Source organism: Lactuca sativa, chromosome 1, assembly GCF_002870075.4.
Source record: "Lactuca sativa cultivar Salinas chromosome 1, Lsat_Salinas_v11, whole genome shotgun sequence".
NCBI classification, from domain to species: domain Eukaryota; kingdom Viridiplantae; phylum Streptophyta; class Magnoliopsida; order Asterales; family Asteraceae; genus Lactuca; species Lactuca sativa.
The window spans coordinates 134695818-134723745 of record NC_056623.2 but is presented as its reverse complement, the minus strand read 5'-3'; the positions used below and the strand labels follow the sequence as shown (position 1 = coordinate 134723745).

General features: G+C 34.5%; 2 protein-coding genes and 1 long non-coding RNA gene across 6 annotated transcripts; all 3 read right to left on the bottom strand.

Moving 5' to 3' along the window:
* Nucleotides 1-6497: 6497 nt before the first annotated feature.
* On the bottom strand, nucleotides 6498-11944 carry LOC122198281 (uncharacterized). 2 transcript variants are annotated; one of them, XR_006192619.2, is made up of 3 exons: nucleotides 11149-11325; nucleotides 9141-9910; nucleotides 6498-7083 (listed from the first exon to the last, which is right to left on the bottom strand). It is a non-coding gene; the product is annotated as an uncharacterized LOC122198281 (long non-coding RNA). The 2 variants fall into 2 exon arrangements; XR_008224214.1 differs by lacking the exon at nucleotides 6498-7083 and having other exon boundaries at nucleotides 8893-9910; nucleotides 11149-11944.
* Nucleotides 11945-17019: 5075 nt separating this feature from the next.
* Nucleotides 17020-24765, bottom strand: LOC111895084 (protein SUPPRESSOR OF npr1-1, CONSTITUTIVE 1). 3 transcript variants are annotated; one of them, XM_042902738.2, is made up of 8 exons: nucleotides 24548-24765; nucleotides 23095-23859; nucleotides 20807-21935; nucleotides 20392-20709; nucleotides 19408-20310; nucleotides 18706-19321; nucleotides 18203-18265; nucleotides 17020-17651 (listed from the first exon to the last, which is right to left on the bottom strand). In XM_042902738.2, exons 4-8 carry the CDS (start codon nucleotides 20674-20676, stop codon nucleotides 17647-17649), a joined length of 1872 nt encoding a protein of 623 aa, XP_042758672.1. In that variant the 5' UTR covers nucleotides 20677-20709; nucleotides 20807-21935; nucleotides 23095-23859; nucleotides 24548-24765; the 3' UTR covers nucleotides 17020-17646. The 3 variants fall into 3 exon arrangements, with proteins under 3 accessions (XP_042758672.1, XP_042758667.1, XP_042758668.1); XM_042902733.2 differs by having other exon boundaries at nucleotides 18198-18265; nucleotides 24548-24764; XM_042902734.2 differs by lacking the exon at nucleotides 24548-24765 and adding an exon at nucleotides 23944-24210 and having other exon boundaries at nucleotides 18198-18265.
* LOC122195384 (disease resistance protein RUN1-like) lies at nucleotides 20852-23669 on the bottom strand. The gene is made up of 2 exons (XM_042897244.1): nucleotides 23095-23669; nucleotides 20852-21935 (listed from the first exon to the last, which is right to left on the bottom strand). Exons 1-2 carry the CDS (start codon nucleotides 23667-23669, stop codon nucleotides 20852-20854), a joined length of 1659 nt encoding a protein of 552 aa, XP_042753178.1.
* Nucleotides 24766-27928: the final 3163 nt, after the last annotated feature.

Sequence of the window (27928 nt, the reverse complement as noted above, 5' to 3'; positions counted from 1 at the left end):
CTAAGTTATCAGAATGGTTAATCGATCTAAATGAATTATATACTTTTCTTGAACAAGGGTGTTCCAAAAAATAACTAAAAGGAAGAAAAGTGTAAGATAGTACCTACAATTCAGGAAGATTCTAAACTCAATTTCATTCTCCTGACCTATTTACATTAAAGTTTCCGATACTAACCCTTATCAATAAAGTTTGTTAACGCCTTTGAATTTTACCCCCGCGATGGGAGCCTAGCAGTTGAGGAGTGAAAATGACCATATTACCCTTCTATATAAAACTAACATACCTCAAAATTACTACTTGGTTAACAGCATAATTACATGAAATATATGTTTGACACACCCATATCTTGTACCGCATACTCATTATCATTCGATACCATTTCTTGTTAATTTTGACAACATTTGTTACTACAAGAAAATACATATATTTTGAAGCCAATAACAACATAATTACTACTTGGTTAACAGAATAATTACATGAACTATATTTTTCATATCAATATCACTTCAACAAATAATCTTCAAGGCATCAAAGCTTCCAATACAAGTGGATTTTGTATAAACCTTATTCCTTAACTTCATCAAACAACCCAACAATAATAGAAAAGGATTTTACCTTACATTTTTTGAGTTTAATTCATCAAATAGAAAAATACTAAGGTAAGAATGATGAACTTTTTTCAACATAAGATCATCAAACCTGAGTTAAACATTTTGAAATTTGCATTAATAAATCAAAAGGGCCAAAAAGAGCTACAAAGTAAAATTAATGAAACTCCACAACTATCCAATTTCAGCAAATTAGTGAAACTCTAGCTTAAATCCGAGCCTTAGATGCAAACGAGGTCCACTTTAGTACTCATAATTGCAATAACAAAAGGCATAAGTGTTGGTTATTTTATATCACTAATGGTATTTAAGTGTAATGGAGTTAATTTATTGATCAATGTCACTTTGACAATTATTGAACAAATCGATATGGTGCGGAGTGCACATTGTTTAATTTTGTCTTTGTTGAGAGTATACTGTTATTTAGGGGCAAAGTCCCTGAACCAACGGGGATCCGGGGACAGCGCCCCTGTGAGCGGGGTCCAAGGGGTGGCAGCCCCTGGCGGGGTTCAAGGGGCAGAGCCCCTGGATGGGATCGATATTCTAGACCCAGATTTAAGTTGGTTTATGACCGTTTGTGGATAGTTTTAGGACATAAAACTATCATATGGCAGTTTTAAGACATGAAGTTTTTCTGTTATATGATCATATCTGAAATCTGTTGTTGGTACACTTCTTCTTCATAACATCAAAACATTCTCTCTTCTGTTTTCTCTCAATTTTGAGTCTTATCCGATTAAAGATTGAGAGTATCACCCAAATACTTTAACCTGAAAGTGTTATACACGATTCTCAGATTTCCAAGTGCCATTAAACCCATAATTCTAACAATAAGATCATACCTTTGATTGCTCGGTTAATTAATCAATTGTTTGAGCTTCAATCCAATTAACAAAAATAGCCAATCATGTCGCTGGCATTGTCTACTTCAACCTTCATGATCTCCCTCCTCTCAAATTTCTATACTTATAAGAGCTTTAGATGAAATTATATGTATTTATAAAATGTATTTTTCGGAAAACAATACATGTATTATACACTTTTCTGGAACATGGGTGTTACAAAAAATAACTAAATGGAAGAAAAATACAAGATAGTACCTACAATTTGAGAAGTAGGTGATCTCCCCGGGTTTCTAAACTCAATATCAGTCTCCTGACATATTTATACTAATATTTCATAAACTAACTGAAAAGACCCACACTCTCATATTTGACAATTGTTACTCCAAAACATGTTACATGCATATTCATAAAAACAATATTTTACATTGATAAAGTGATTACAAATGACTGGATACAAACCGACTATTACAAAGTGTTATATATTACACAACTACCCAGGATACTATACTTTTATACATACATGATCCCTAAATACAAAAGTAATAATATATATATATATATATATATATATATATATATATATATATATTCTGAACCTTCCAACAGTATACAATTATACTGGTTACTTATCTCCTGCATTTGTTAAACATTGAGAGGAGTAAGTGGCGATGCTTAGTGAGTTCAATAATAGATACAATATAACGTTATGCCCTATATATATATTCCAATATGGCGGAAGCAAAGAGGAACAAGGAACAACAAAGGCATATGTGAATCATGTGACAAGCTTTCCATACTTGATATACATCAATAAAGCTTCGGCCCAAATGGCACAGAGGACATACACTTTCTGATTAAACATTTTGGTAGATTTCAGGCTTTCATCTCTGTCTAAACTTCTGCCAATGTCATAAAATAGAAGTTATTCTCTTACGAGACATGCTCTACATGGCCAGAGGCTACATACCAGTACCACTTTGAATCTAAGTCCTTTCACTGATCACATGGTCAAAAGTATAACTTTGCTACCAATATAGAATGAAATAACAACATGAGATAATAACACGGAAAAGCACATAGCACATATAACACATAACATATAATTGTTCCTATATATTGAACTCACCGTGAATTAATCGGGGGTTAAAATAATAATTTGTGCAGCACTTCGTTATAATAAATAGCTTTCTTCGCTGAAAACTAGGAGCTTTACTGAAATGTCGGGTCCTGCGAGGGTTTAGATTCAAACCGAAAAGATAAATTTCTCTGGCTCTTTGGGCACTTCGGGATGTGTTTCAGGTGTTGGTGTAACGACCCAATTTTCACGTCCAAAAATTTCATTTTTGATTAAGTGATTTGCAAAACATTTGTAACAAAATATCATCCGATCATATCATTTAATAAAAATGTGTCTCGTATCTGAAAACCGAATCGCAAAACATAATGATGTTAGAGTACAAATCTCAGAATGTCTCATAGTGCGGAAAACAAAGAGCCTGTGTATGATGTGCCGCTACCACGCCAGCTACTTCCCCTTTGCTGAAGAGGTACCCGAAACCAAAACTGAAAACTGTAAGCACGAAGCTTAGTGAGTTCCCTCATCGTACCACATACCCTACAATCACATCACATACATACTGCCAGACATTTCTGGGGTGCCCGACCTACCCGATATGGCCATTCTGGGGTGTCGACCTACCCATGCGGCCATTCTAGGGTGCCATCCTACCCGTGTCAAGCCATTCTGGGGCGCTGACCTACCCATGTCGAGCTATTCTAGGATGTTAACTACCCTTCGGTCCTAACAACCGAACCTCGGGGACTATTTCACCCCTACTACTACTATCACATATATCATAGCATAATCTATTGTCAGACATATCTGGGGTGTCCGACCTACCCTTCGGTCCTAACAACCGAATCTCAGGGACTTTTCCCCTCCCACTACCTCTATCTCATATAACATATCATGCTAGCAGCTAAACATATCATAACATACTGTTAGGCATATCTGGGGTGCCTAACCTACCCTTCGGTCCTAACAACCGAACTCTATCACTATCACATATCATATCACGCTAGCATGTAACACATCAGGTAGTAGCAACACAGATGAATATCACAAAGACAAACATCTAACATACGATCCCTACTGGTGGGCCGACATTGTGGTCGTAGACCCACCGCTACCGGAAGGTAACTCACCTCATAGTAGCTGCTGAACTGTGTGGGAATCCTCTGACTGCTGTCGCTGCTGCTCCGGAAATCCTCCGGCTAAAATTCCCACAAAACACTTAGTCATACACTGCTAACTGTTCTTAGGGTAAAATGACCATTTTACCCTGACCAAGTCAAAGTCAAAGTCAACTTCTAGTTGACCTGACTCGCCGAGTTGGCTCGCCAACTAGCCGAGTCCCTATCCTTCCATTAGACCTCGTACCTGTCTCTACTCGTCGAGTTAGGCGATGACTCGATGAGTTTTCCTTCTAAATGAACATCGACTGAATCCTCATCCGACTTGCCGAGTTGTATGAACAACTCGTCGAGTTCATCATCAACTGATACATAGGTCCTGTCCTTGACTCGCCGAGTTGTATGAGCAACTCGTCGAGTTCATCTTCATCCTTAAGAAGATTGCCTTGGACTCGCCGAGTCTGTTCATGCACTCACCGAGTCCTATGAATTTCCAGAACACTGGCTTAGTCCAGAACGTTGGCTCACTCCCTGGGACCCCCTTAAAACCTTTCCACACTCAACTGGGTCCTTATGACCCTCAACTGATATGGGACAGAACCTTGGACTCGCAGAGTCCAAGAATGGACTCGTCGAGTTGGTCACAACCATTCACTGAATCTTCGATTTCTGACGTACAACCTTTGATCAAAAGATAGATCTATACTTCTACAATCGATCTAGCACGTAAAGTTACAACCTTTACGTGCTTGCATGAGACTTTGAGCTTAAAAGGTCCTTAAACAAGCCCTCTCAAAGCATGGGGCCTTCTTTGAGTGCAAGAGCCACTCCTTTTTGTCTTGTAACCCCTCTAAGGGGCTAGATCCGAAACATCAACTCCAAAACATGCTTGCAATCATGGTTGGTGACAAAAATGGCTTAGAAAAGCCCTAAAACTTCACAAAATGGGATCTAGCAAATGAAAGAGCAAGGTACAAGCTTTTTACCTTCAATGAGCTGAAAATGGTGCACAAACTCGGATCCCTTTAGCCTCCTCTTGTTCCTTCAAGCTTTTCCTTCCCTCCTTGGATCACAAAAGCACCAAAGTCACTCCAAATGCCTTAGATTGCTTCAATAACAGCTAGGGTTTGCTATGGGGGTCTTCTGGGAGCAAATGGGATTAAGGAGGCCGAGTTAAGGTGTTTAAATAGTGTGCAAACCCTCGGATTAGGGTTTTTGCCCAAACAAGGTCTACTTGCCGAGTCCGGGAACCCACTCGCCGAGTCCATCGCTTAAGTCTCGTGTCCCTTCACGCTTCTACTCGGCGAGTTGGACCTTCAACTCGTCGAGTCCAAGGCCAAAATGCAAAGTATTTAACAAAAGAATACGTACCAAGAACCAGGTGCTACGGTTGGGAATGATCATGGGGCTTCGGGGGAAGTCGAAATAGTAAAAATATGAGTTTAGGGGTGAAAAATGCCAAATTTCTAAAGTTAGCCGGGAGGTTTCGCACCCTCTATATATAGGTGTGAGCCTCGGATCCGAAGCAAGGAGAAGCAAGCACGTGGCTCGCATGCGAGGGAGGAAAGGCCAGGCGTCAGCAGCGAAGCGAGACAGGTGGCGAGCATGTAAAGCGGGCAGGTGGCGGGTGTGAGGGCGATACACACGTCGGCGCTGGAGACAGCTCGCTTCGGACGTGGCGTGGCTAGGACACGCATCGGACTCCGGTTGGACCTCCGCTTCGGATGACTCATCAGATCGGACACGCAGCGCTTCGCATGCGAGGGTGACGTGGCCGATTACTGTTCATGCGAAATTCCTCGGTTTTGGTGATTTTCTCGGTTTTTGTGCCTTGAACTTCAAAAATCCATAACTTTCGCATACGAGCTCCTTTTTGACGTTCTTTATATGCACGCGTAGGTGAAATTATGCTCTACAACTTTCGTTTAGACTCCGTTGGCTAATTTTGAATTTATTTTTAATATTATTATTTTTAACAGATCGGGACAGGAAAATCCGTTAAAAATTCATAACTTCTTCATCTGACGTCCGTTTTCGTTAGTCATTTTACTGTTGTACTACTATTGACGAGACCTTCGATTCTCATTTAGGTTGTGTCGGCTAAATATCGCTCGATCTTTATTTCGAGTTTTTAGCTGTATACTGCTATTCCGAAACTTAGAAAAATCATAATTTCCTCATACGAAGTCACATTTGGACGTTCTTTTTATGAAAATTCTCATTTAACAAATACTACATCTTTCATTTAGATCAACAAGGCTAAAAAAGTAGTTTATCAAAAAACTCACTCTTTACGTCATTCGGTGTCGTGCCGGTTTTGTCGCGGATCTTCGATTGGTTATAACTTCTTCGTTATAACTTGGATTTCGATGAGGTTTTTGCCTAAATATTTCTAACGAGATTCTTTACAACTTTCAATAACAAAATTCTACTTATTTCAAATTTTTTATTTTCGTTAAATTTCAATATTTGCCTTTTGATTGGAATCTCATAAGACTTCCAATATTTTCCGAGTGATTCTAAACATATTTTTACTTCATTTCTAGTAAAAACTATCTGTTAAAACTCAATACTCAATGTCACATAATATTTCATAATATTATTTACTTTTAACATTTTACAAAACACGATTTCAAAACGTGTATGTTACACTAACCCTAATATTAGACCCTTATCAATAAAGTAATCAACAATAAAATATCGTTCTCAACTAATAATATAAAACGATACAGTTCATATAACCGCTATTTCAGTTTGTCACATAAGAGGAAATGTAGATTTTATGCTTTTTCTTTATCCTTACCAATGAAATATATGCCTATTTAATGATATTGAGGAAACTTATTGAAATGCATAAGGAGAAGATGATATTAACATTTCATGAGTTAATGAAACAAAACTAAAGGCATATGAAAATATGGGTAAGAAAATGGTTACCTTCCATTAACATCATTTCCTATTAACTTAGCAACTTCTATAAGCACATTCACTTCTTTTATGTGCATTTATCTTCGCCTCCATCAAGTGTTTATGCTTAGGCGTTGCATCTCCAAAGCTACTTTGTTGCTTCCTGACATGTGTGGGCTCAACATGATAAAATATTGTGATGACAATATGGTTGGATGTGATACGCTGCTCAAGGATCAACACCAATTCATCCAAACACCATGTTGAAGAAGCGTAATTCTTAGACAACACGATAATAGAAGCCTGAGAGGCCTTAATTGCACTCTGCAATTCCGGTTTCAGATCTTCCCTTTTTTCAATCTCTTCATCATCCAAGAAGGTACTAATATTTCGTGTTTCTCCTTATCTTGCGATTTTAAAATCGTGTTGTCTGAGAACTATGCTCATCCACATGTTATCAGTTATGAAAGTTGGTTTCACCGGTTTTCCTCACTAGTGCTTCAATTTTAGGATCCTGTACACAATGCCTCTACACAAAATCAAAATTATTAATATTTATAATATGCAACTTAATCTCATCAAATAATTTAAACCTCAATAAGAATAGTACTGATATTAAACTGGTTTATATGATCGGATTCAATAACAATAAATCAACCAAAAGCTTCAAATATTTGATTTGAATAAATTACAGATTTTACACAAAAGATACATACCTTACTCTCTTGCCTACTACCCTCTTATACTATCTAACATAAACTAAATACCATAAAATGCCCCTAAAGCCCTTGTAGGCTTGGACTAATAAGATTCTCTATATTATGTTGATTTCCCATCTTGCCCCTTTCTATAACGTTGTACGTGAGTGAATGCGTAGCAAATACCTTTGAACAAAGTAAAACTTTTAAGCGATTAAAATACATTACACATGCACCTCCAAACTTATAAAAGTTTTAAGTGATTAAAATACATTACACATGCACCTCCAAACTTCGCCATATGAACTAATACTCCTAAAAAAAATTAGAAGTTCATTCTATGAACTCTAATTTGGTTCAATGCTTTAACCTTTAGTGCTTCTTCTTTCTTTAACACCTAGATCGAAATGAATCACAACGACATTTTTTTCTTTACACGTTTTTGTGTAGTTTTGGGTTAATTTGGGTTGGCTTATGACAACAGGAGGATGAACATGGAAATGATAAAACAAAAGAGCTCCAATATGAGATCATTAAACACCCCCATCACTTTGTGTTTGAATATGAACAAGTTCACGATTTTAAAGGTGGATGAAGATACTTGTTATTAAACAAAAGAGTGTAATTGAGACCCAAAACCTGCTCACAACTCAAAACAAAAATCGTAAATCGAAATTTAAGCAAAGTGAATCCAAACAAGAAATTCAGCAAAGTGTAACAAGGTATTCGTATTAGTGTGTGATTGTATGTGTTTTACGTGATCAATAACCAAGATAGAGAGAGAGGAGAATGCAATGCTCACAACCCGAAACAAAAACCATAAATCTAAATTTTATTAAATTGAAGCCGAACAAGACATTTCAGCAAAAAAGAAGCCAAAGTAGAAAATTAGGGTTTCAATTTTTTTAGTGGATTGTTTTGAAGAGATGAGGATGATAGAATATGGATGTCTCTTAGTGTAGTTTGTCTTTATATAATTTATTTAACATTTTATATGTTACAAATATAAATTATTTCACATATTACCTGCTCTTTCTCCCTCGTAGTTTAACATTTGAACATATGATACTTACCTATTTTGTTATGAACTTATGGTACTTTTCCTATATATAATTTTCCCATAATTATTTTCTTTATAATTAACCTTTAGTTGAATACTTCCCAGTCAACCGATCGAGTTGCCCTAATGAGCTCCATAACATTGTTTTTTTAGTGTAAGCGGTGTATACGTTAGGGCTTTATGATTTGCGCTTTGATTTTAGCAGATTTTATTAAATTTTGAATTGGAACATCTTTCCCTATGTTTGAAAGTTTAACCACATGAAAAGGTTGAAGCTTTATTGATTGAGTATTCAATTTTTGTTTTCTACCAAACTACAAGATTGCTATTATCTGCTATATTATTCTTTTTCCCTCAAAACAATACATGTATTTTACACTTGAATATGGGTGTTACAAAAAATAACTAAAAGGAAGAAAAATACAAGATAGTACCTACAATTTGAGAAGTAGGTGATCTCCCCGGGTTTCTAAAGTCAATATTAGTCTCCTGACATATTTATACTAGTACTTCATAAATTAACCCTAATCCAAGACCCTTATCAATAAAGTAATAACAATAAAATATAGCTATCAACTAATAATATAAAGCGATACAGTTCATATAACCAATATTTCAGTTTGTGAAATAAGAGGAAACTTATTGAAATAAAGCGAAACGTAGATTTTATTTTGTGCATCTTCTTCATCCTTCACAATGAAATAAATGCGTATTTATTGATATTTAGGAAACTTATTGAAATGCATAAGGAGAAGATGATATTTACATTTCATGAGTTAATCAAACAAAACTAAAGGCATAAGAAAATATGGGTAAGAAAGTGGTTACCATCCATTATCATCATTTCCTATTAATTTAGCATCTTCTATAAGCGCATTCACTTCTTTCATGTGCATTTGTCTCCACCACCATCCAGACTACCGAGAGTCGATAGAGGCGACCGTCTCAGGGCCCATCTTTTAAAGGGGTCCAAAAAAAATTTGGACTTCATTATATATATATATATATATATATATATATATATATATATATATATATATATATATATATATATAATCGAAAATGTTATATTTTGAAGCTAGTACATGTAATTTCCTATCAATTATTGAGTTATGATAAAAAAAACTTGATGAAATTTATGTATTTTAAGGGCCTTTTTGCCCCTCTCGCCCCAGACCCAAAATATGTTTGGAACGGCCATGTCATTATCATGTGTTTATGCTTAGCCACTGCATTTCCAAAGCTACTTTGTTGTTTCCTGACACGTGTGGGCTCCACGTGATAAAAGATTGGGTTGACAATACGGTTGGATGCCATACACTGCTCAAGGATCAGCTCCAATTCATCCCGACACCATGTTGAAAGTAGCGTAATTCTTAGACAACACAATAATAGAAGCCTGAGATGCCTTAATTGCACTCTCCAAATCCGGTTTCGAATCTTCCCCTTTTTCAATCTCTTCATCATCCAAGAAGGTACTGATATTCCGTGTTTCTCCTTATCTCGGACTTTTATCATCGTGTTGTCTAAGAACTACGCTATCGGTTATGAAAGTTGGTTTCACTGGCTTTCCTCATTAGATCCCGTGAAAAGTTCCTCTACATAAAATCCAAATTATTAACATTTATAATATGCAACTTATATCTCAACAAACAATTTAAACCTCAACAATAAAACTAAAGAAATTATAATGCATCACATATGCACCTCCAAACTTTGCCATGTGAATTCATACGCCTAAAAATGTTTAAAAATGTCTTAATATGCCAATTTTATCCCCATTCTTCTAGTTTCAAGTCGACTTTGGAGCTATTATATAGTGCTAAACTCGGTTTCTTTGTGTTCAAGGGAAGCATGGGAATCAATCTTAGGCATCTAAAATTGGAAACGAAACACAACAGAAGCTGCTGAATTTTCTTATTTCAAGCAGAAACAGTCTGATAATTCTCTGTAACAGCAGATTATGATAACAGGACTGGAGGAACATGGAAAAGATAAAACAAAAGAAATCCTATATGGGGTCACATTGTGTATGAATATGAACAAGTTCATAATTTTGAGGATACATGAAGATACATGTTATTAAACAAAAGAGTGCAATTGAGACACAAAACCTGCTCACAAGTCACAACTCAAAACAAATATCAGAAATAGAAATTTCAGCAAAGTGTAACAGGGGATTCGTATTTGTGTGTGATTGTAATTTGTATGCCTCTTACAAAAATAGAGAGAGAAGAGTGCAATTGAGACCTAAAACTTGCTCACAACTCAAAACAAAAACCATAAATCAAAATTTTCATTAAAGCAAAGCCAAACAAGAAATTTCAGCAAAGTGAAGCCAAAGAAGAAAATTTGGGTTTCAGTTATTTTAGAGGGATAAGAATGAGAGAATATGAAGGTCTCATGTTGCAAAAAGAAAGTATGGAGGAAGATGATGATGATGATGGAATGATGGAGATGAGGGGCAAATTAGACATTTTAAATACTAATGGCATCCAAACACAGATATGAGATGCTTACTACTGAAACCAATATACACACACTACGCATCATCCAACCATGTTGAGTGTCAAGTAGCTACAAAAGGATTAGGTTAGATTGTGTGACAAAGATGATTTAAGTGACAAATGACATATAGACTTTTCTGACCAATTTCTTAAATCTATAAAGAAATCCCCTCGCAATTTTGTACTCCAAAACATAAACCTAATCCAGCTTATTTTCAAATGAACAGAGCAGTATTTATTTGGTTCAGGATCTAGACTCTGCACTAACAATATCTTGAATTCGATTCAAGGAAAAGTAACTTGTAAGGATGAGCAGAGTTCGCATTTACCTGAAGCGGCGATCATAGAGGGAAAATGAACAGAGACGAGGTCGAGAAATATAGCACGGAAACGGTGAGTCGACGAGGAATGAAGGGAGGGAGACGGCGAGAATATTGTGGTTTTCTTTTGCGTTGGGATCGAAGGTTTAGGGTTCTTTACCAAAAAAAAAAAAATCATATTCACACAAAAATCTTCCGTGTAACTTATGGTTTATTTTTTTTAAATATATTTTTCTGGTTTTTCTTTTTTTTTTTAGATTTTGCTATTTTTTTTTTTTTACAAATAATATTCTAACTAGCAAAGCTTCTTACATAAAGAAACAATTTTTTAATCTAAGCAAGCAAGCAACTTTTTAAGAGGGTGTTTAGTAGGGGTGAGCATTGTGCTGTTTGGTGCGGTTTTTGTTAAAACCAAACTGAAAACCGCAACTTCGGTTTTTTGAAATTTAGAAACTGCACCGTTCGGTTTTTATGTGGTTCTGTTTTTGCGGTTCGGTTTTTTTTTTGCGGTTTTTTGTGGTTCTGTTTTTTTTTCTTTTTTTTTTGTGGTTTTTTTTTACCTTTTTACTAAAACTCAGATAACTCAACGAGTTACTTTGACTCGAATGAAGAGTATTAATCATTTCTTAAGAAAATTTATATAGAAATGAACCAATACCACCACATATTGGTTTGAACTAAAATGACATAACCACTCATCCAACATGTTTTAATACTTGAATATAATATGCATAAAATATAATATTTGTTTTACATGTACATATGATAACATCAATTAATATATTTATTAAAATGATATTATCATCACTAGTACTCTTTATATTCAAATTTTAAATAATATAATAAAGATTATTTGTTCTTGTCAATATCTCTATATATGCTTAAAAATATATAATCATCCTCTCATAAGATAGATATTTATATTTGTAAAAATTTTAATTGTCGTGAGTTCTTCGTTCTTATAAATATCAATACTTAATATATATATATATATATATATATATATATATATATATATATATATATTCGGTGCAGTTCAATTTTTTGCGGTTTTTGTAAGACTAGAAACTGCACCGTCGATTTTCATTTCGGTTTCAGTTTGCGGTTCGGTTTTTGCTCACCCATTACGATTGCTTTAAAAATAACTTTTGGACTTTTTATTTTCCAAAAAAATTAAAAAAATTCAAAAGATGTTTGGCGAGTGGAGAAGTTCTTTTTAAAACAACTTTTGGGCAAGAGAAAAAAGATTGATTCCAAAAGTCATAAGTCATAAAGTGTGACTTTTGTGCATTTTAAAAACAACTTTTTTCTTTTGCCCCTTCAAATACTTTTTAAACCATTACTTTTGAAAAAAGTTTTTTTACAAAAAGTTCTTTTATAAAAAGAATTTTAGAGCTAAAAAAATTATCTCAAACACCTCCTAAATCTAAACCAACAAACATTATTTTAAACTAAAAAAATTCATAAGTAAACATCATATTAAACTAAAAAAATTATAAATACAATATTTTAAGTACAAAACCAACCGGTATTTGTTACAAAAGTTAAAAACAAATAAATAACATTTAAAATAACTTGATGTGATAACTACTATGTGCCAAAAAGAAGATAAAAAATAACATCGTTGGAGTCACCGATAGAAAAAGTAATCAAAGGTGTGCTGGTTGCAACGTCATTTTTTTAGGGGCCGTTTGGCAGGATCTGAATTTTTAAGATCTGAATTTCTAAGAGGGTCTGAATTTTTAAGATTTGAAACTTTAACATGCTGTTTGGTTGAAACATCTGAATTGTTGTACTGAATGATGAAAATGACCATTTTACCCCTATGTATTATTTTTGCTACATTCAACATTTCTGTTTTATAAAATAACTAAACCAACTTCTTGAATAATTATAAAAAAAAATATAAACATCATAAAAAATACAAATTAAATATAAAACCAAATCAAACAACAAGCCAAAAACAATCTAACCATAAATAATAAACAAGAAACTATACAAACTCAATTAATAATCAATAAACAAATGAAATAATAAATAATAAATCATAAACAATTGGAACAATGTTTTTTTTAAACAACAAAAATATGATTATGAAAAATAGCAACCACTATGTGTAAAAAAAATCAATACAACATCCAACTTAATAATGGCTTTCAAAAGATTTTTCGCAACATTACACACGAAATACCATGAGATCTAGATTCAAGAGTGAGTAACACGAATTCACTATATTTTGTGATCGATTATACATATAATAGAAACCAACTTTAGCAATGATTCTCAATAATAGAAACCAACTATTTCCTGCACAAAAAACAAACACCATGATTCATATTCAAGAATAAAAATTAATACCAAATGATATGTTTAATGATTGAATACCTGGTTAGCTCCATGCTTAAGTTGTTGAAAAAAATAGCAAACCATGTTGTGATTCCTATGAATATTGCATAAATTGTAATATCTCTAACCTAATTGAACAACAAACAACAACATATACACAAATATTTACCTGTAAGTGGAGAGAAATAAAGTCTCAAACAAAGCAAATTTGTCGGCTCCTAATTATCACATATAATCCCCACAAAATCAGTAACAACAATTTTGGTTTCTAACCCCTAAACAACGGAAATCATATGAAAAATACCCTAGGCTGTTGTTTTGATTTCCCTATAATATAAGTGCGATCAAAATTACCCAAATCAAATTTAAATATTGCACAATCGACCCCAGCCATACACATACACGGAGCAAATGAATATGTAACAGAAGGTATTGAAGCATGAACAACAGGGAGATAAGGGAAGTTGGCGGGGATGGTGGAGTCGGTGTCACTGGTGGGGCCGACGGCGGCGATTTCGTTGGCGGAGTTTGACGGGATGTTATCCGTGGAAAGCGGATTAAGAAAATCAATTTCAGAAAGCGATTACCTGACAATGTTGTCGGCGAGTTTGACGGTGCGAGAGGGAGGCGCAGACAGCGGTGTTGGAGGAGGCGGAGGTGCTGGTGGAGGCAGCGACTAAAGGGTTACTGGTGGAGGCGGCGACTGAAGGGTTGCAGGTCGTCGGAGATGGCTTGGGGAAGCCGTATCGTGAAATAGAAAAGAGAGGAGGAACATGTCTAGGGTAAAATAGGAACGCGCGTTTCATTTTTTTTTTTTCAGATACAATCTTAGATCTGAAAAATTAAGAGGCAAAAAAATAAGATCCAACCAAACACTCTAAATCTGAACTTTTAAGAGGTTGCCTCTTAATTTTTCAATTAAGAGGCTACCAAACAACCCCTTACTTTGGGAGAAGAAAGATGGTAAGAAAATAAGGCACCATGTTTTTTTATTTAATTGCTAAAAACCTTATATGGTAATATTTAAAAGTACACCCATCATGTAGATAAGTTTTTTAAAAACACTCGTACGGTCAAAAACTCGCTTATTTTGAATTTCTTTCTATTTATTTTTGGGTAAATTACATGGATGGTTGTTGTGGTTTAGGGTAATCTGCATGTTTAGTCCCTATCAACTTTTTTTTTAACTCGAACTGTCCCTACTTTATACTTTTGTTGCACGTTTGGTCCTTATCAGATGTATAAAGACTACTTTGCCCTCATCTTATAGAATTCTATATTAATGATTTATTTATTTTTTATTAATATATATATTAAATATAAAAATGTTAAAAAAGAATCCTAAACCTAACCCCACTTCCCAGTTCCCTCGTTCATGTTTTCTCCTACCTCCCGTCTTTTTCATTCATTGCCTCTGACTCCTACTATCGTCGGCCACCAACAACTATTGCCCCCTGCCACCAGATTCCGATGATGGTTGTTTTTCCATCGTGTGCTTCCTTCAAAGCCCACCAACTGAACCATAAAAATCTCAAAATCTCAGAGGATACTGACGATGTTTGCCAAAGAACGAGGAGACGAAGCATGCACTCGAACCAAACAAGACGATAAAAACTTGAGCCATTAACCTCTTTCCCCATCTTAGACTTAAATTTGGAAACATGTTATCGAACCAGACACGACAAATACAATAGAGCTAGGTTGCAGTAGGATTGTGGTTCACCTTTGCCCTTTACCCTCGTCGGCGCCCAAACCAAGCCTATAATTATTATATCCCGACATGTTATCATTGATGAGTCGGTTTTCCCATTTGGATCTATGACACCTCACACCAACCCCTTATATGACTTTCTTGATGATCGAAATGCAACATCATCCCTTTTTCGCCAAATACAAATGCTCCAGACACATCAACCCATCCTATGGCTAGAAGGTCTCGTCTTGGTACTTTCAAACCCATTCATCGACTTAATATTCATGTAGATTCCTCCTCTTCATTTCCCCATAATTACTTACAAGCTTTTAAAGATCCAAATTGGAATGATGCTATGAAGGAGGAATATAATGATCTTATCTCAAATAGGACATGGACTCTAGTTCCACGACCTCCGGGTGCAAATATTATTAACTGTATATGGATTTTCAAAAAGAAACAACATGTAAATGGGTCCTTAGCTCGATACAAGGCTAGACTAGTTGTTAACGGTCGTAGCTAACGATCGGGTATTCATTGTGACGAGACTTTTAGTCCTGTTGTTAATAATCCAAATTGTTCTCACCTTGGCTGCTTCACAGAATCGGGCAATCCGTCAACTTGATGTGAAGAATGTGTTTCTTCACAGGGATCTCCTTGAGACAGTTTATATGCATCAACTGTCTGGTTTTCAGAATCGGCAACATCTAGATCAAGTGTGTTTATTACAGAGATCTTTATATGGCCTTAAATAGGCACCTCGAGCATGGTTTCAGCGGTTTGCTCAATATATTAAAAAACTAGGGTTTTCTAATAGTCGATGCGACTCATCTTTGTTCATTTATCGATGCGGAACTCATACTGCATATTTACTTTTTGTATGTGGATGATATTGATCTCACAGCTTCTTCCATTGAGTTATTACAATATATTATTTTGACTCTTGGTAATGAGTTCTCCGTGACAGATCTGGGCAATTTGAATTACTTTCTTGACATTGTTGTCACACTAGACAAATCCAGTATGTTTTTGTCTCAGAAAAATATGCTCTTGAGATTCTAGACTGTGCTCACATGCTTCAATATAAGCCTTCTCGCACTCCCACTGATATAGCTACGAAGCTTGGTTCTATCGGTTCCCCGTTAGTGATCCAACTTTGTATCGCAGTCTAGCTGGTGGTCTCCAATATCTCACGTTTACTCGCCCTGACATTGCATATGTTGTTCATCATATATGTTTGTACATGCATGACCCTCGGGAACCACATTTTTCTACACTCAAGCGTATTTTATGATATATTCGTGGTACTATTGATCATGGTTTACAACTATATGATTCCCCTGCTCGTGGTCTTATTGCTTATTCGGATGCTGATTGTACTGGTTGTCCTACTACTAGACAATCCACTTCAAGATATTGTGTGTTTCTCAATTTGAGATCCCTTGGCCTTCCAAACGACAAGGTATGATCTCTCGTTCTAGTGTTGAGGCTGAATATAGAGGGGTAGCAAATGTCGTTGCCGAGACATGTTGGATTCCCAATCTTGTGCATGAACTTCTTCAGCCTCCACCTCGTGCCACCATTGTTTATTTTGATAATGTGAGTGCGGTATACTTGTCTACTAATCTGGTTCAACATCAGCGAACCAAGCATATAGAGATTGACATTAACTTTGTCAGAGACAAAGTTGCCTTGGGTTAAGTTCATGTGCTTCATGTTCCATCATCTTCTCAGATATCTTCACAAAGGGCTTACCATTTACATTATTTATTGATTTCAGATCCAGTATGAACATCCGTGAACCTCCCGTTCTGACTGTCGGGGGGGGGGGGGGGGGGGGCTATTAATGTATATTTATTTGTGTATATTTTATTTTAAGTCCACTTTGATTATTTCCTGTAAAGCCCATATGTAAACATATTTATATTAATGATATGAGATATGCATGGGAAAAATACTCTTCATATTTAGTTGTTCCTTAAAATTTTAATATTAGTCTCAAATTTAAGCATTTTTAGATCATTTGGTGAGTCCTCTCCACGAACACAAAACAAATACGTTTACAATGTGTTTCATTCTTCAAAAAAAAAAAAAAAACAAAAAAACAAAAACAAAAACAAAAGAAAAACGATTTAAATAACTGAATTAAAGATGAAACAAAAGCACAAATCAATACCTTCTTGTATACTCTCACTCAAATATACATGGTCTAACATAAATTCAAGGCAACTCAACACTGAGTTTGGGTGTTGGTTCAAGATGGGGTTTTGTGGTGGGAATGGTGGATGACAAAGAAAAATTCAAATACTTGAGGAGCAAACCATCTTACTTGTGGAAATTTTGGATAGAACTCATCGAGTTGCAGTAGCATTAGGTTACCCATTTGACGAATGAATCTATTTTCAAATGAGACAGCCGCTCTTTTTCAAGCATTTTCATGTGAAGGATGAGACCTTGAAGATTCCCCCTTACCCTATGAATAAAAGAAAAGTAAGAAAATTTTTAAATTTAATGTCTTATAAGGAGAGTTCTATTTAGGCAGGCACAGCCAAAATTTTGAAATTCCTAATCAACTAAAAATAATTGATAACTGCCAAATATATCATGTATTTGGCATAAAAAGAAAAAATATAATAAAAAAAAAAAAACAAAAAAACACTGAATTCAGAGCCCTAAATGAAGGAATTAGGGCTTGGTATGTCCATAAAAGGTTAGGCCTGTTTAAAGTTGTACAACATTCCATTGCATTCCATATGCTCCCACTCGGCTACAGAATATTTTACAGTTGCTTGACATGCTCCACATGAGTACGCAAGGATGAGAGCTTCATGCCCCATCTAAGATCTAATCAGACACAAGTACATTTAAATATTGCTATTTTCAAGCATCCATTGAAATGTTATAACTACTTCTATTTTGTTACATCCTAGCCCAATCAAAATATAATAGATAACATATTTGGCTGTGTATACCTTTTATTCATGTGATGAGAGAAAGGTTTGGGCGTTAGAAAGTATACCTCACCTAAGCGACCAATTATGTCCGGCTTCCTTGGAGATAAAGCTCTAAACCACATTCCCTTTTTTTCTGAACAGTTAAAACAGATAAAAAGTAATGTGTTAATTTATACACACACATCCATTTGGACAAAGTAAATCCAATGGGTCCTAAAATATTTATATGATCTAACATGTCAAAATATTTGATCAAGTAAAATAACAAAGCGGCCCATTTAGATGGATCATTGCTTGGGTCTATTCATTTTATAAACTAAAAGTAGAACTTTTATTTTTTATATTTTATAAAAACAAAATCCTATCTTATTATAAGTCAATCAAATCAATAATACATGGGTGGATTTGGGTCATATGATCCATTTGTTTAAAAGATTTATATTATGATCCATCTATTATAATAAATGGGTCATTATCAATCTATTAAGAGAACTGGGATATAACTGGGTCATTGGTCGGATCATTACACATAAGATACAACAAATAATTTTTTTTAATAAAAATAACATTTACCTTGAAAGCTGGGACCATCTGGAACGAATTTTCGATGATAGGGAAACAAGTGAATGCCATCAGCAAAAAACCGCATATTGTCTAGGATGTATTCTCCTGTTATTGTTTGAAAAGGAGAGAGATCTCCACCAATTATGTGATTCCATGACTTGTAATAACCCAATACATCTTCTTTTTCTTCTCCATCATCATACACAAGACTCACCCCACACTCCTTTACAAGTTCATCATCTGGCTCTGTAACAGTGATAGTAATGTGGTCACCAGCTTCCATCTCATTCATCCCAAACATCCAATGACTTAACATCACCCAATAATTTCCATCTACAATAACTCTGTCCATGTGACGCTCGTATATCCACATTCGGTTCTTTGTTATATTACTAATTGTGATCATTGGTGAACGTGGGAACTGAGGATCATATGAAAATTCCAACCACTCATCTATAGATTTCAATGTCTGTACATAGCAGAAGTTGAGTGCTGTAAGGTTTTTTGGAGATGATGATGGGATGGTAAATGATATTGATGTCCCAAGACTTCTATACCTAAACCAACTCGGCATCTTCTCCTCTTCATACCACGTGCTGAATATTCCAAATTCATAACACATTGTCTGCCACATACAATCACATTAATTAATCACCATAATAATTATTTTATACATATTCACATAAATAAAGATAAATAACTACATAACACCTGGATTTTAGATTCCGGAGAGTTAGTTTGCACGCCTCTCTCCTTAAAGAAGTCTACATTAGTCCATCCCAAGCTACGTAATACCTTTTCCTCGACACATACCATTGCTTCTATTTTGAGCATACCTTCAATTTCATATGACCAAGGTGTATAACCTACCCTCCAGTTTGATGATAACTCTAGTGGAGACATTTCGGGATCAAATACAACTTTTTCTACAAACTGCTGTTGATCAGAATAGAGCAATAACCTGCTTAGTGTACGTGGAGGATGCTCAACTGACTTCAGTTTTTCACAGTTATTCATGCTAAGTATCTCAAGCCTAGGAAGGGTTCTCACACAACTAGGCATGGAATTTATAGGATTGCCATCTAAATATAATTCCTTTAACATGGATAGGCAACTCAAGTCCATGGGAAAGGATTCATCAGACAAATTGTTATTTGCAAGCGACAAACTTACTAAAGACCATGATAAAGAACTTGAAAACAACTTCAAATCACTTGGTATAGCACGCACAAAGGTAGAGGAAGAGGTTCCTTTGTATATGCCAATGTCACTATCCTTGCACATTTCCAGTGATTCGATATCCATATTCTTGATTCGAGATTCACCTAGATTGCATCCATCTAGCAACACAGTTTTAACCTTTTTTAACATTCCTATGATTTTTGTAAGATTTTCAAGCTTGTCGCAAGAGCTGAGATCCACGAAGAAAAGTTCAACACATTGATCAATTGATTCACAAACCTCAAGCAAACTAATGCAGTTTCTAACTATTAACGTCTCAAGTGCAGGGAGTTGGTCAAAGTCACCAACACTACGAAGTTGTTTACAAAAACTTAAATTAAGAATTTTCAATGATCCAAGCAACTTTTTGTCTTTTAAGCATGACCCGTCCACCTACATAAAATGGAAATAAGTTAGAACAGTAACGACTTTCATAAACTCAACATGGAAAAATGATAAACAAAGATAACTTACCTTTTGCCTCTTCTCAAGTCGTGGATTACTATAAGAACCGACAAATGATTCAATACTGCTGTATGACATGTCAAGAGCAACAAGATTCTCCATGGGCAAGTCTAAAGGTATAGAATTTAAATGAAAACCATGCATAGACAAGCCTCTTAATTCCTCTGGAAAGTTCGCATAGGATCCATTCATATGCACATAATTAAGTTGTAGTAGCATCAAATTATCCATATTAATCAATGCATCTGTCTTTAGCTCAAATGATGCATCCTTCTCTTTCTCAAGCATTCGCATGTCAAGGACAAGGCCTACAAGATTTCCTGTTCCCTAAGAAGTAAGAACAAACACAATCCAAATAAAAGAATCAGAAAATACAAAATACTTTGGATATACACACTATTTGCAAGCTTACATGGCCTCTTACCTTTTTTTGTTTTAACACTTTGAATGACTCCTCATGACACCATAATCAACTTCGCTTCCATGGTTTGTCAAGTGATTCTTGACGTATTAAGCATCTTCCCATATCTTGAATTAACTGATGCATGTTTAATTCGTTGTTCCATCCAATAGTAAGAAGGAATCTGTCAATGAGATTTGTGATCCCAGATTTCGTGTTTATATCACATGCCTTTAAAATTGTTTCACTAACATCTCTATCTATTCCAACAAAATAACAAGCTATGTGCTTAAACAACTCCTTATCATTGTTAGATGGCAAAGAATCAAAGCTCATTCTCAGGACATTATTTATAGGGGAACTTGTTTCTTTCTTTAGAACTTCTATACACCCTTCCCAATAGGCTACATCTCTATTGTGTAGAGACTTGCCCAAAACTTCAAGAGCCAATGGATGTCCTTGACAATAATTCACAAGCTTATATAACACCTCTTCATAACCTGTCTTAGGATAGTTGCACATGAATGCATGGACACACAAAAGTTGTCGTGATTCAGTCTCATGTAAGCTTTGAAGCAATACCTCTGTCTTCTTGGGTTTTATATTTGATTTGAAAAGTGCACAACTCTCTGTCAACCATGCGTCCTTTGTTGTTATAATGATTTTGCTTCCCGGGTGAAAACCTTTGCTTCCAAGCAATGCATCCAACTGATCAAGAGTACTGATATCGTCAAGAACAAGAAATACCTGTTTATGAGCTACTGCATTCTCTATCTTTGAGGTGTATGCTAAAACATCATGAACTTTAGTTAAACTTATTTTTGAAATGTCACCACATAGTTGTTCTTGTAAATCAAGCAACCCATTAAACTTTCCATCACATTTCCTACTAATATCTTCAATATAGCTGCTTGTATGGAATTCACGACAATGTAACCCATAGACATATTTAGCTAAAGTTGTCTTTCCGATCCCACCCATACCCAAAATAATGAGTATGTCTGCCCTATGAGAGGATCCATTTTTCAACCATGAAGTGACAAAGTCAATATGATAGTCCATCCCAATAAGTAGTGGTTGAGCGCTCCTTAGGGGTACTTTTAATCTACGGTAGATGTCCTTCACAATTTCTCCAATAAACTCTGTCTCGAACCTGAAAAATAATTTAATAATAACTTCAAAACAAAATCTACAAAAGTAACTAATAGATTAGGAAATTTTAATTTATCCAAAGATCCAAATCAATTATATAAAAGCTATTAATTTTAATTAGGCTCTTTGCATCAAAACCATATTGTGTTTTCACTTTCTAACAATATAAGCATCTAGAGTGTATGGTCATAAATATATGTATAATAAGACCAAAGCCGCATACCAATGTAAGACAAGATTTCACTAACGGGCCATTTAACTTGATAAGGATCCTAAACCACTGCCACACACACGTAAGCCATATTTTGGATAAGCCTAATGAGCCTAAGCCTTGGATAGTCCCCAGAAGAAAAAGATACAAGGAAGGACATGTAGTGAAATGTGTGTGTGTGTGTGAGAGAGAGAGAGAGAGAGAGAGAGAGAGAGAGAGAGAGAGAGATTGTTTAGTGAGTAGATTTTGCATAATGTCAATTGTCTAGAATTTTCCTTGGAGAATTATTGTTCATCAGCTTCAATCTTAAACTGGAGGAATCCACAAATTGAATTTCCTTGTTGATTGTTTTGAGTCACTTGCTTTCAATTAATACACAGATCTCTTGTTTTGAGTTGAGAATTTCAAATATCAAGCTCTACCATAACTTCACTATGTTTCTATAAAACTATCAAACTTAACTATCTATGAGGTGCGTCTAAAAAAAGTAGGTTATCTTTTACTACTTACAGGTTATCTTTCTAGAATGGTATTTTATGTTTATTTTTTACGATTACGTCTAAAAAAGGGCCAGTTATGGTATTGTATTTTTAATAGCTGACCCATAGCAAACGGTTAAAATTGATTTTCAATAGAAGCATATAAAAAGAATGACATGGTTTATTTAAACGGACTAACCTATGATAAATTACTAAATGCATAACAAATGTGAAAAAAACTACCAGCATGTTGACTCTAAACAAACTCATTTATCATTTATGAGATCACATAATTGAAAACATAGATTCAACTTTGTGCATCTTCTTTATTCTAATACATCAAATATACATGTCTATTTAATGATATTAAAAAAACTTATTGAAATGCATAGGGAGAACACAATATTGATATTTTATGCGTTAATTAAACAAAATTAAAGACATGAAGAAACGGGTAAGAAAGTAGCTACCTTCCATTGACATCATTTCCTTTTAAATTAGCAACATCTACAAGTGCTTTATTCCATTGTTCCATCTTTTGAGCCCATTGACTTCTTTTATTTGCATTTCTCTCTGCCTCCATTGTCTGTTTATGCTTAGCCATTGCATCTCCAAAGCTACTTTGTTGCTTCCTGACATGTGTGGGCTCCACATGATAAAATATAGGGATGACAATATGGTTGGATGTGATACGCTGCTCAAGGATCAACACCAATTCATCCAAACACCATGTTGAAGAAGCATAATTCTTAGACATCACAATAATAGAAGCCCGAGATGCCTTAATTGCACTCTCCAATTCCGGTTTAAGATCTTCCCCTGTGTCAATTTCTTCATCATCCAAGAAGGTAGTGATATTGGCCTCTATAAGTGCCTCATAAAGGTAATTGGTGAAACTAAGACGAGTGTCAAGACCTCTAAAACTTAAAAATACGTCATATCTATAACCATCAATTGATGAACTATGGCCATGAGTTGATGGACTATGGGCATGAGTTGACGAAGAAGATGAAGATTCTTCTGGAAGTTCAGATAGAACAACCATTATGAGTTGTGGGTTATTAACTCTTCACCCTTCCCATGATTTTGTGTATCTATTTAAATAAATTTCACCTTATTTACAGGGTGTATCTCAGTAAGTTTGGAAACATCTCCATACGTTATCTGTTATCAAAGTTGGTTTCAACTGCTTTCCTCACTTGTGCTTCAATGTCAGGATCTAGTACCTAATGCCTCTGCATAAAATCCAAAATATTAATATCTACTATATGCAACTTAAATTTCATCAAATTATTTGAATTCTAATTGTGTTAATATACCACTTTTAATTCTCAAACATCAAGTTTCGAGTTGATTTTGGAGCTATATACCGCGTAATGTGTATGTGTGTTTTAACCCTTGATTTCGATCTGATTAACCCACATAAACATCCCTACTATTGTCTAAACAAAATCCATTTGATGTTCACCTAACCAAATCAACACCAAATACCATTTTGTAAACAACTACAAGATTCATTAGTACCCCCAACAAGGGAAATTGCAATACATATAGGAAATTTCAAGCTTGCACTAGATACCAACAAACAACTAAAAGATCTAAACAAAAAAAAAAGTTAGTTTCTTGACATGGTTGTTCATAGATCCCAGAAATTAGCAGCACAAATCTTTTCAGCTTCGAAATTCTTTATCACTAGATTTATTATCAGCATACATCAAAAGGATTCCAACTAAAAAGTCATCTCCTTTCTAAGGTTCGAATTTCAAACACTCAGAAGTAACTGAACGACAGTAATTGAAACAGACAAAATTCAATATCTGTTAACGAAATAAACAAATGATTATGATGTGATTTATGATTAATAAGATGAAATTGTCTAACAACATGTGAAACTAAATTGTAAACATGTCCCTTCATAGTTACCTGCCTACAGGAAGACAAGGAGACCTGACACAGTGAGGAGGTTGAGCAAGATGACCGCTGAAAATTACAGAGGTTTTTTGGCAGGAAACCGGCGAGTCAACGAGGGAGGAAGGGAGACTGCCGGAGAGAAGTTTGCCTTATGAATCGACGGTGTTCTTTTTTATGAAGGTAAATTGGGGCGAATTCTAACAAAAATTTTAAAGTCAGCGGGGAAACGGTCAAACCGCTAATCAACACCAGAGACTGAACAACTAAATTGTTAACATGTCCCTTCGTAGTTACATGCCTTGCGCTCGAAGCTGTTCAGGGTTTTGATTTTTTTTTTTTTTTTTTTTGTAACTAATGTTATTTATGCAACAATATAGTATAGATTAAAGAGTAAATTACTGAAATCGTTCCTTTGGTTTGGTCAAAATTATACGTTTGGTCCCTAACTTTTTTTTTACACTCGAATCGTCCCTATGGTTTGATTTTGTTGCGTTTTTCGTCCCTATGGTTTGATTTTGTTGCATTTTTCGTCCCTTACATACATAAAGTTATGGACCAAACATGCAATTTTTACCAAACCATAGGGACGAAAAACGCAACAAAATAAACCACAGGGACTACCCGAGTGCAAAAAAAAAAAATTAGAGACCAAACATGCAATTTTGACCAAACCATAGGGACGATTTCAGTAATTTACTCTAAATTAAATAATAATTATATTTCTGTGTACTAATTACAAAAATCACCAAATTGTTTATAGCAATTAAATTAAATATCCATTTTTTTTTGTAAGTTTATCAAAATTACGATTTCACTTAGTTTGTGAATCATGACCGGGATGTTAAATGATCATTGTTATTGAACCCCAATGTCTTATGATCTTAAATTTGAACAAATCATTTTCACAAAAATCTCGAATCCTCCATAGACGTTAACATCTTTATGTAATTACAAAAACCACCAAATCTATTGAAACACTTAAATGAAATATCTTTTTTTTTTTTATAAGTTTAACCAAATGACTATAGGGGTCACCACTTTTAGTTAGTTCGTGAATCGTGAACATGATGTCGAATGATCATCATTATTGAAACCTAATTTCTTACGGTCTTAAATTTAACCTAATTATTTTCGCAAAAAGCTAAATCATCAAAACTTTTGACGATCATGACTTTTCTCAAATGCATCAACTTTCACATGGTTATAGTATTACAACAAATAAGTATTCATACCAAATGGCTTTTGGTCTAGTGATAAGGAATGACTCTCTCACATAATAATATGTTATGGGTTCAACCCTCTAAATTGAAATTCTTTATGACCTGTAACAAACTCCGCTCATTTAGTTTGTCTGCTACCGGAATTCTCCGCAATGATGCTCACCAAACCCAACATCGGACGTTCATTAATATATATATTCTATTTGTCTTTTTAAAAAAAAGAATAACCTAGTTTTTATTGAAATTTATATGTTTAATACGTAAACCTCGTCATATATTATTTTATCAAAATATTCCTAAACAATTTCAATTTTAACTCTTAAGTTCTACCAAGATGTCAAATTTAGTCCATCCTCATTTGCTTTATTTTATTTTAAATCCAAACTGATCCTTTTTTGTTTAAATGCAATTGTTTTAGTAATCCATTTTATTATTATTTTTATTTAGGTTAAGGGGAGTGGTAACACTCCTAGGACCTTGTTACATCAGATTTTTGAGTGTTATCTTATTTTTCTCCATTTAACATCTAATCTTAGCATTTGCTAGGAAGTGGTAACACATCTAGCACTCCATTTTTTTATTTTCTTTTCTCTAATTTAATTAAATTATTTTATTTTACTACACAAACATATTTTATGCACAAATATTACTCAAATTTTATTTTAATATAATATAAATCAATTACATGAAAATAAATATAATATTTAAGTGTTGGGTCCTTTTGGTTCTTCTAAATCAATGTTTGATGTTTGGGACCAAATTTGTAGGAAATTATCAAATGAGGGTTAAAACAATTTTATTGAAATCAAAGTTTTGAGAAGGGGACTATATTTTAAACAACTTTGTAGTGAGGGTAGGAATCATTTATTTAGAAATGAAGTTTTGGAATGAGAAATGGCTTACTTGCATACACATGAGCATGAAAATCGAGAACCAATGGGATGCAGACTTTTCTTTCTCTCTCCATTCGCCAAAGGGTTAACGAATTGAAAATAACGAGTCCTCTAGAGAGCTTTTAGGGGTCGTGTTTAACATTGCTAGCGAGGTTAGTGACTTAGCGAGTCCGGTGGTGACCCCCACCCCTCTTAGCCTTATATTATATTAATACTTAATTATTTAATTTATTTACAAAAAAAGTATTTCCACTAAAATAGCCTAAAATATTTTTGGCCCAAATTGAGGATGTTATAATGTATGTGTCTATGTGTGTCATGTGTGATTTTGCAATAGGTATTAAATTCATAAATTGGTTTATAAAAACTGAACTTTTACACACTAGTTGATATACCTATAACCAAGTCGTGCAATAGTATAGCTAAGATAAGATTAGGTATCGACCATAAGGGAAACGGGTATGGTTTTGATTCAGGAAAGAAAACTATTAATAAAACTATTAAACATACAAGTAAAGATGGGGTTTGTTTAAATTCAATTAAAACTAGCATACAAAACTAAAAACTCAATTAATGTAGAATATTTAAAATATTTTCACTTAGACTCGAATTTACTTTTTTTCTATATGGTTGATTCCTTAGAATTGCAATGGTTTATATCGTTAATTACTGATTTCTATAATGATCAATTATCTTAGTCCCATTAACTAATATTATTAATTATAATATTATTAATTTAATGTTCGAATTATAAGAGATTCGATCTAGTGATTAATCTCCATGGTCATGATAATTAATCTAAGCACATAATGGTCATCTAATGCAACCTTACACTTTATACTTCATTAACTCATTACGTAATCCTAGGGGTGGCAATCGGGCGATCGTGTCATGTCCAACACGACATGACTAGACAAAGTTTTATGTAATATGAACACGACATGACATGATATGATGTTTCTTAACTAACACGAAAATGAATTGTTTCAAAAACGAAAAACACGATACGACACGATAAAGATAACATAAAATAACAATTACTTTATTCGCTTAATACTTAATCATACATAACACGACAAACATGACCTACAAATACTAAATCGTGTCAATTTCGTGTCGAATTTTGAACATGAACATGACACGACACGACGTCGTGTTCTTTACACTTGAAACTAGCATGCTTTTAAATTTATAAACCTAACTAACTTAACTAATTTATGCACCTATAGGGAGTGTACCTAGTCGGATTATAGAATAGCTTAAGTAAATCGGGTGTAGAA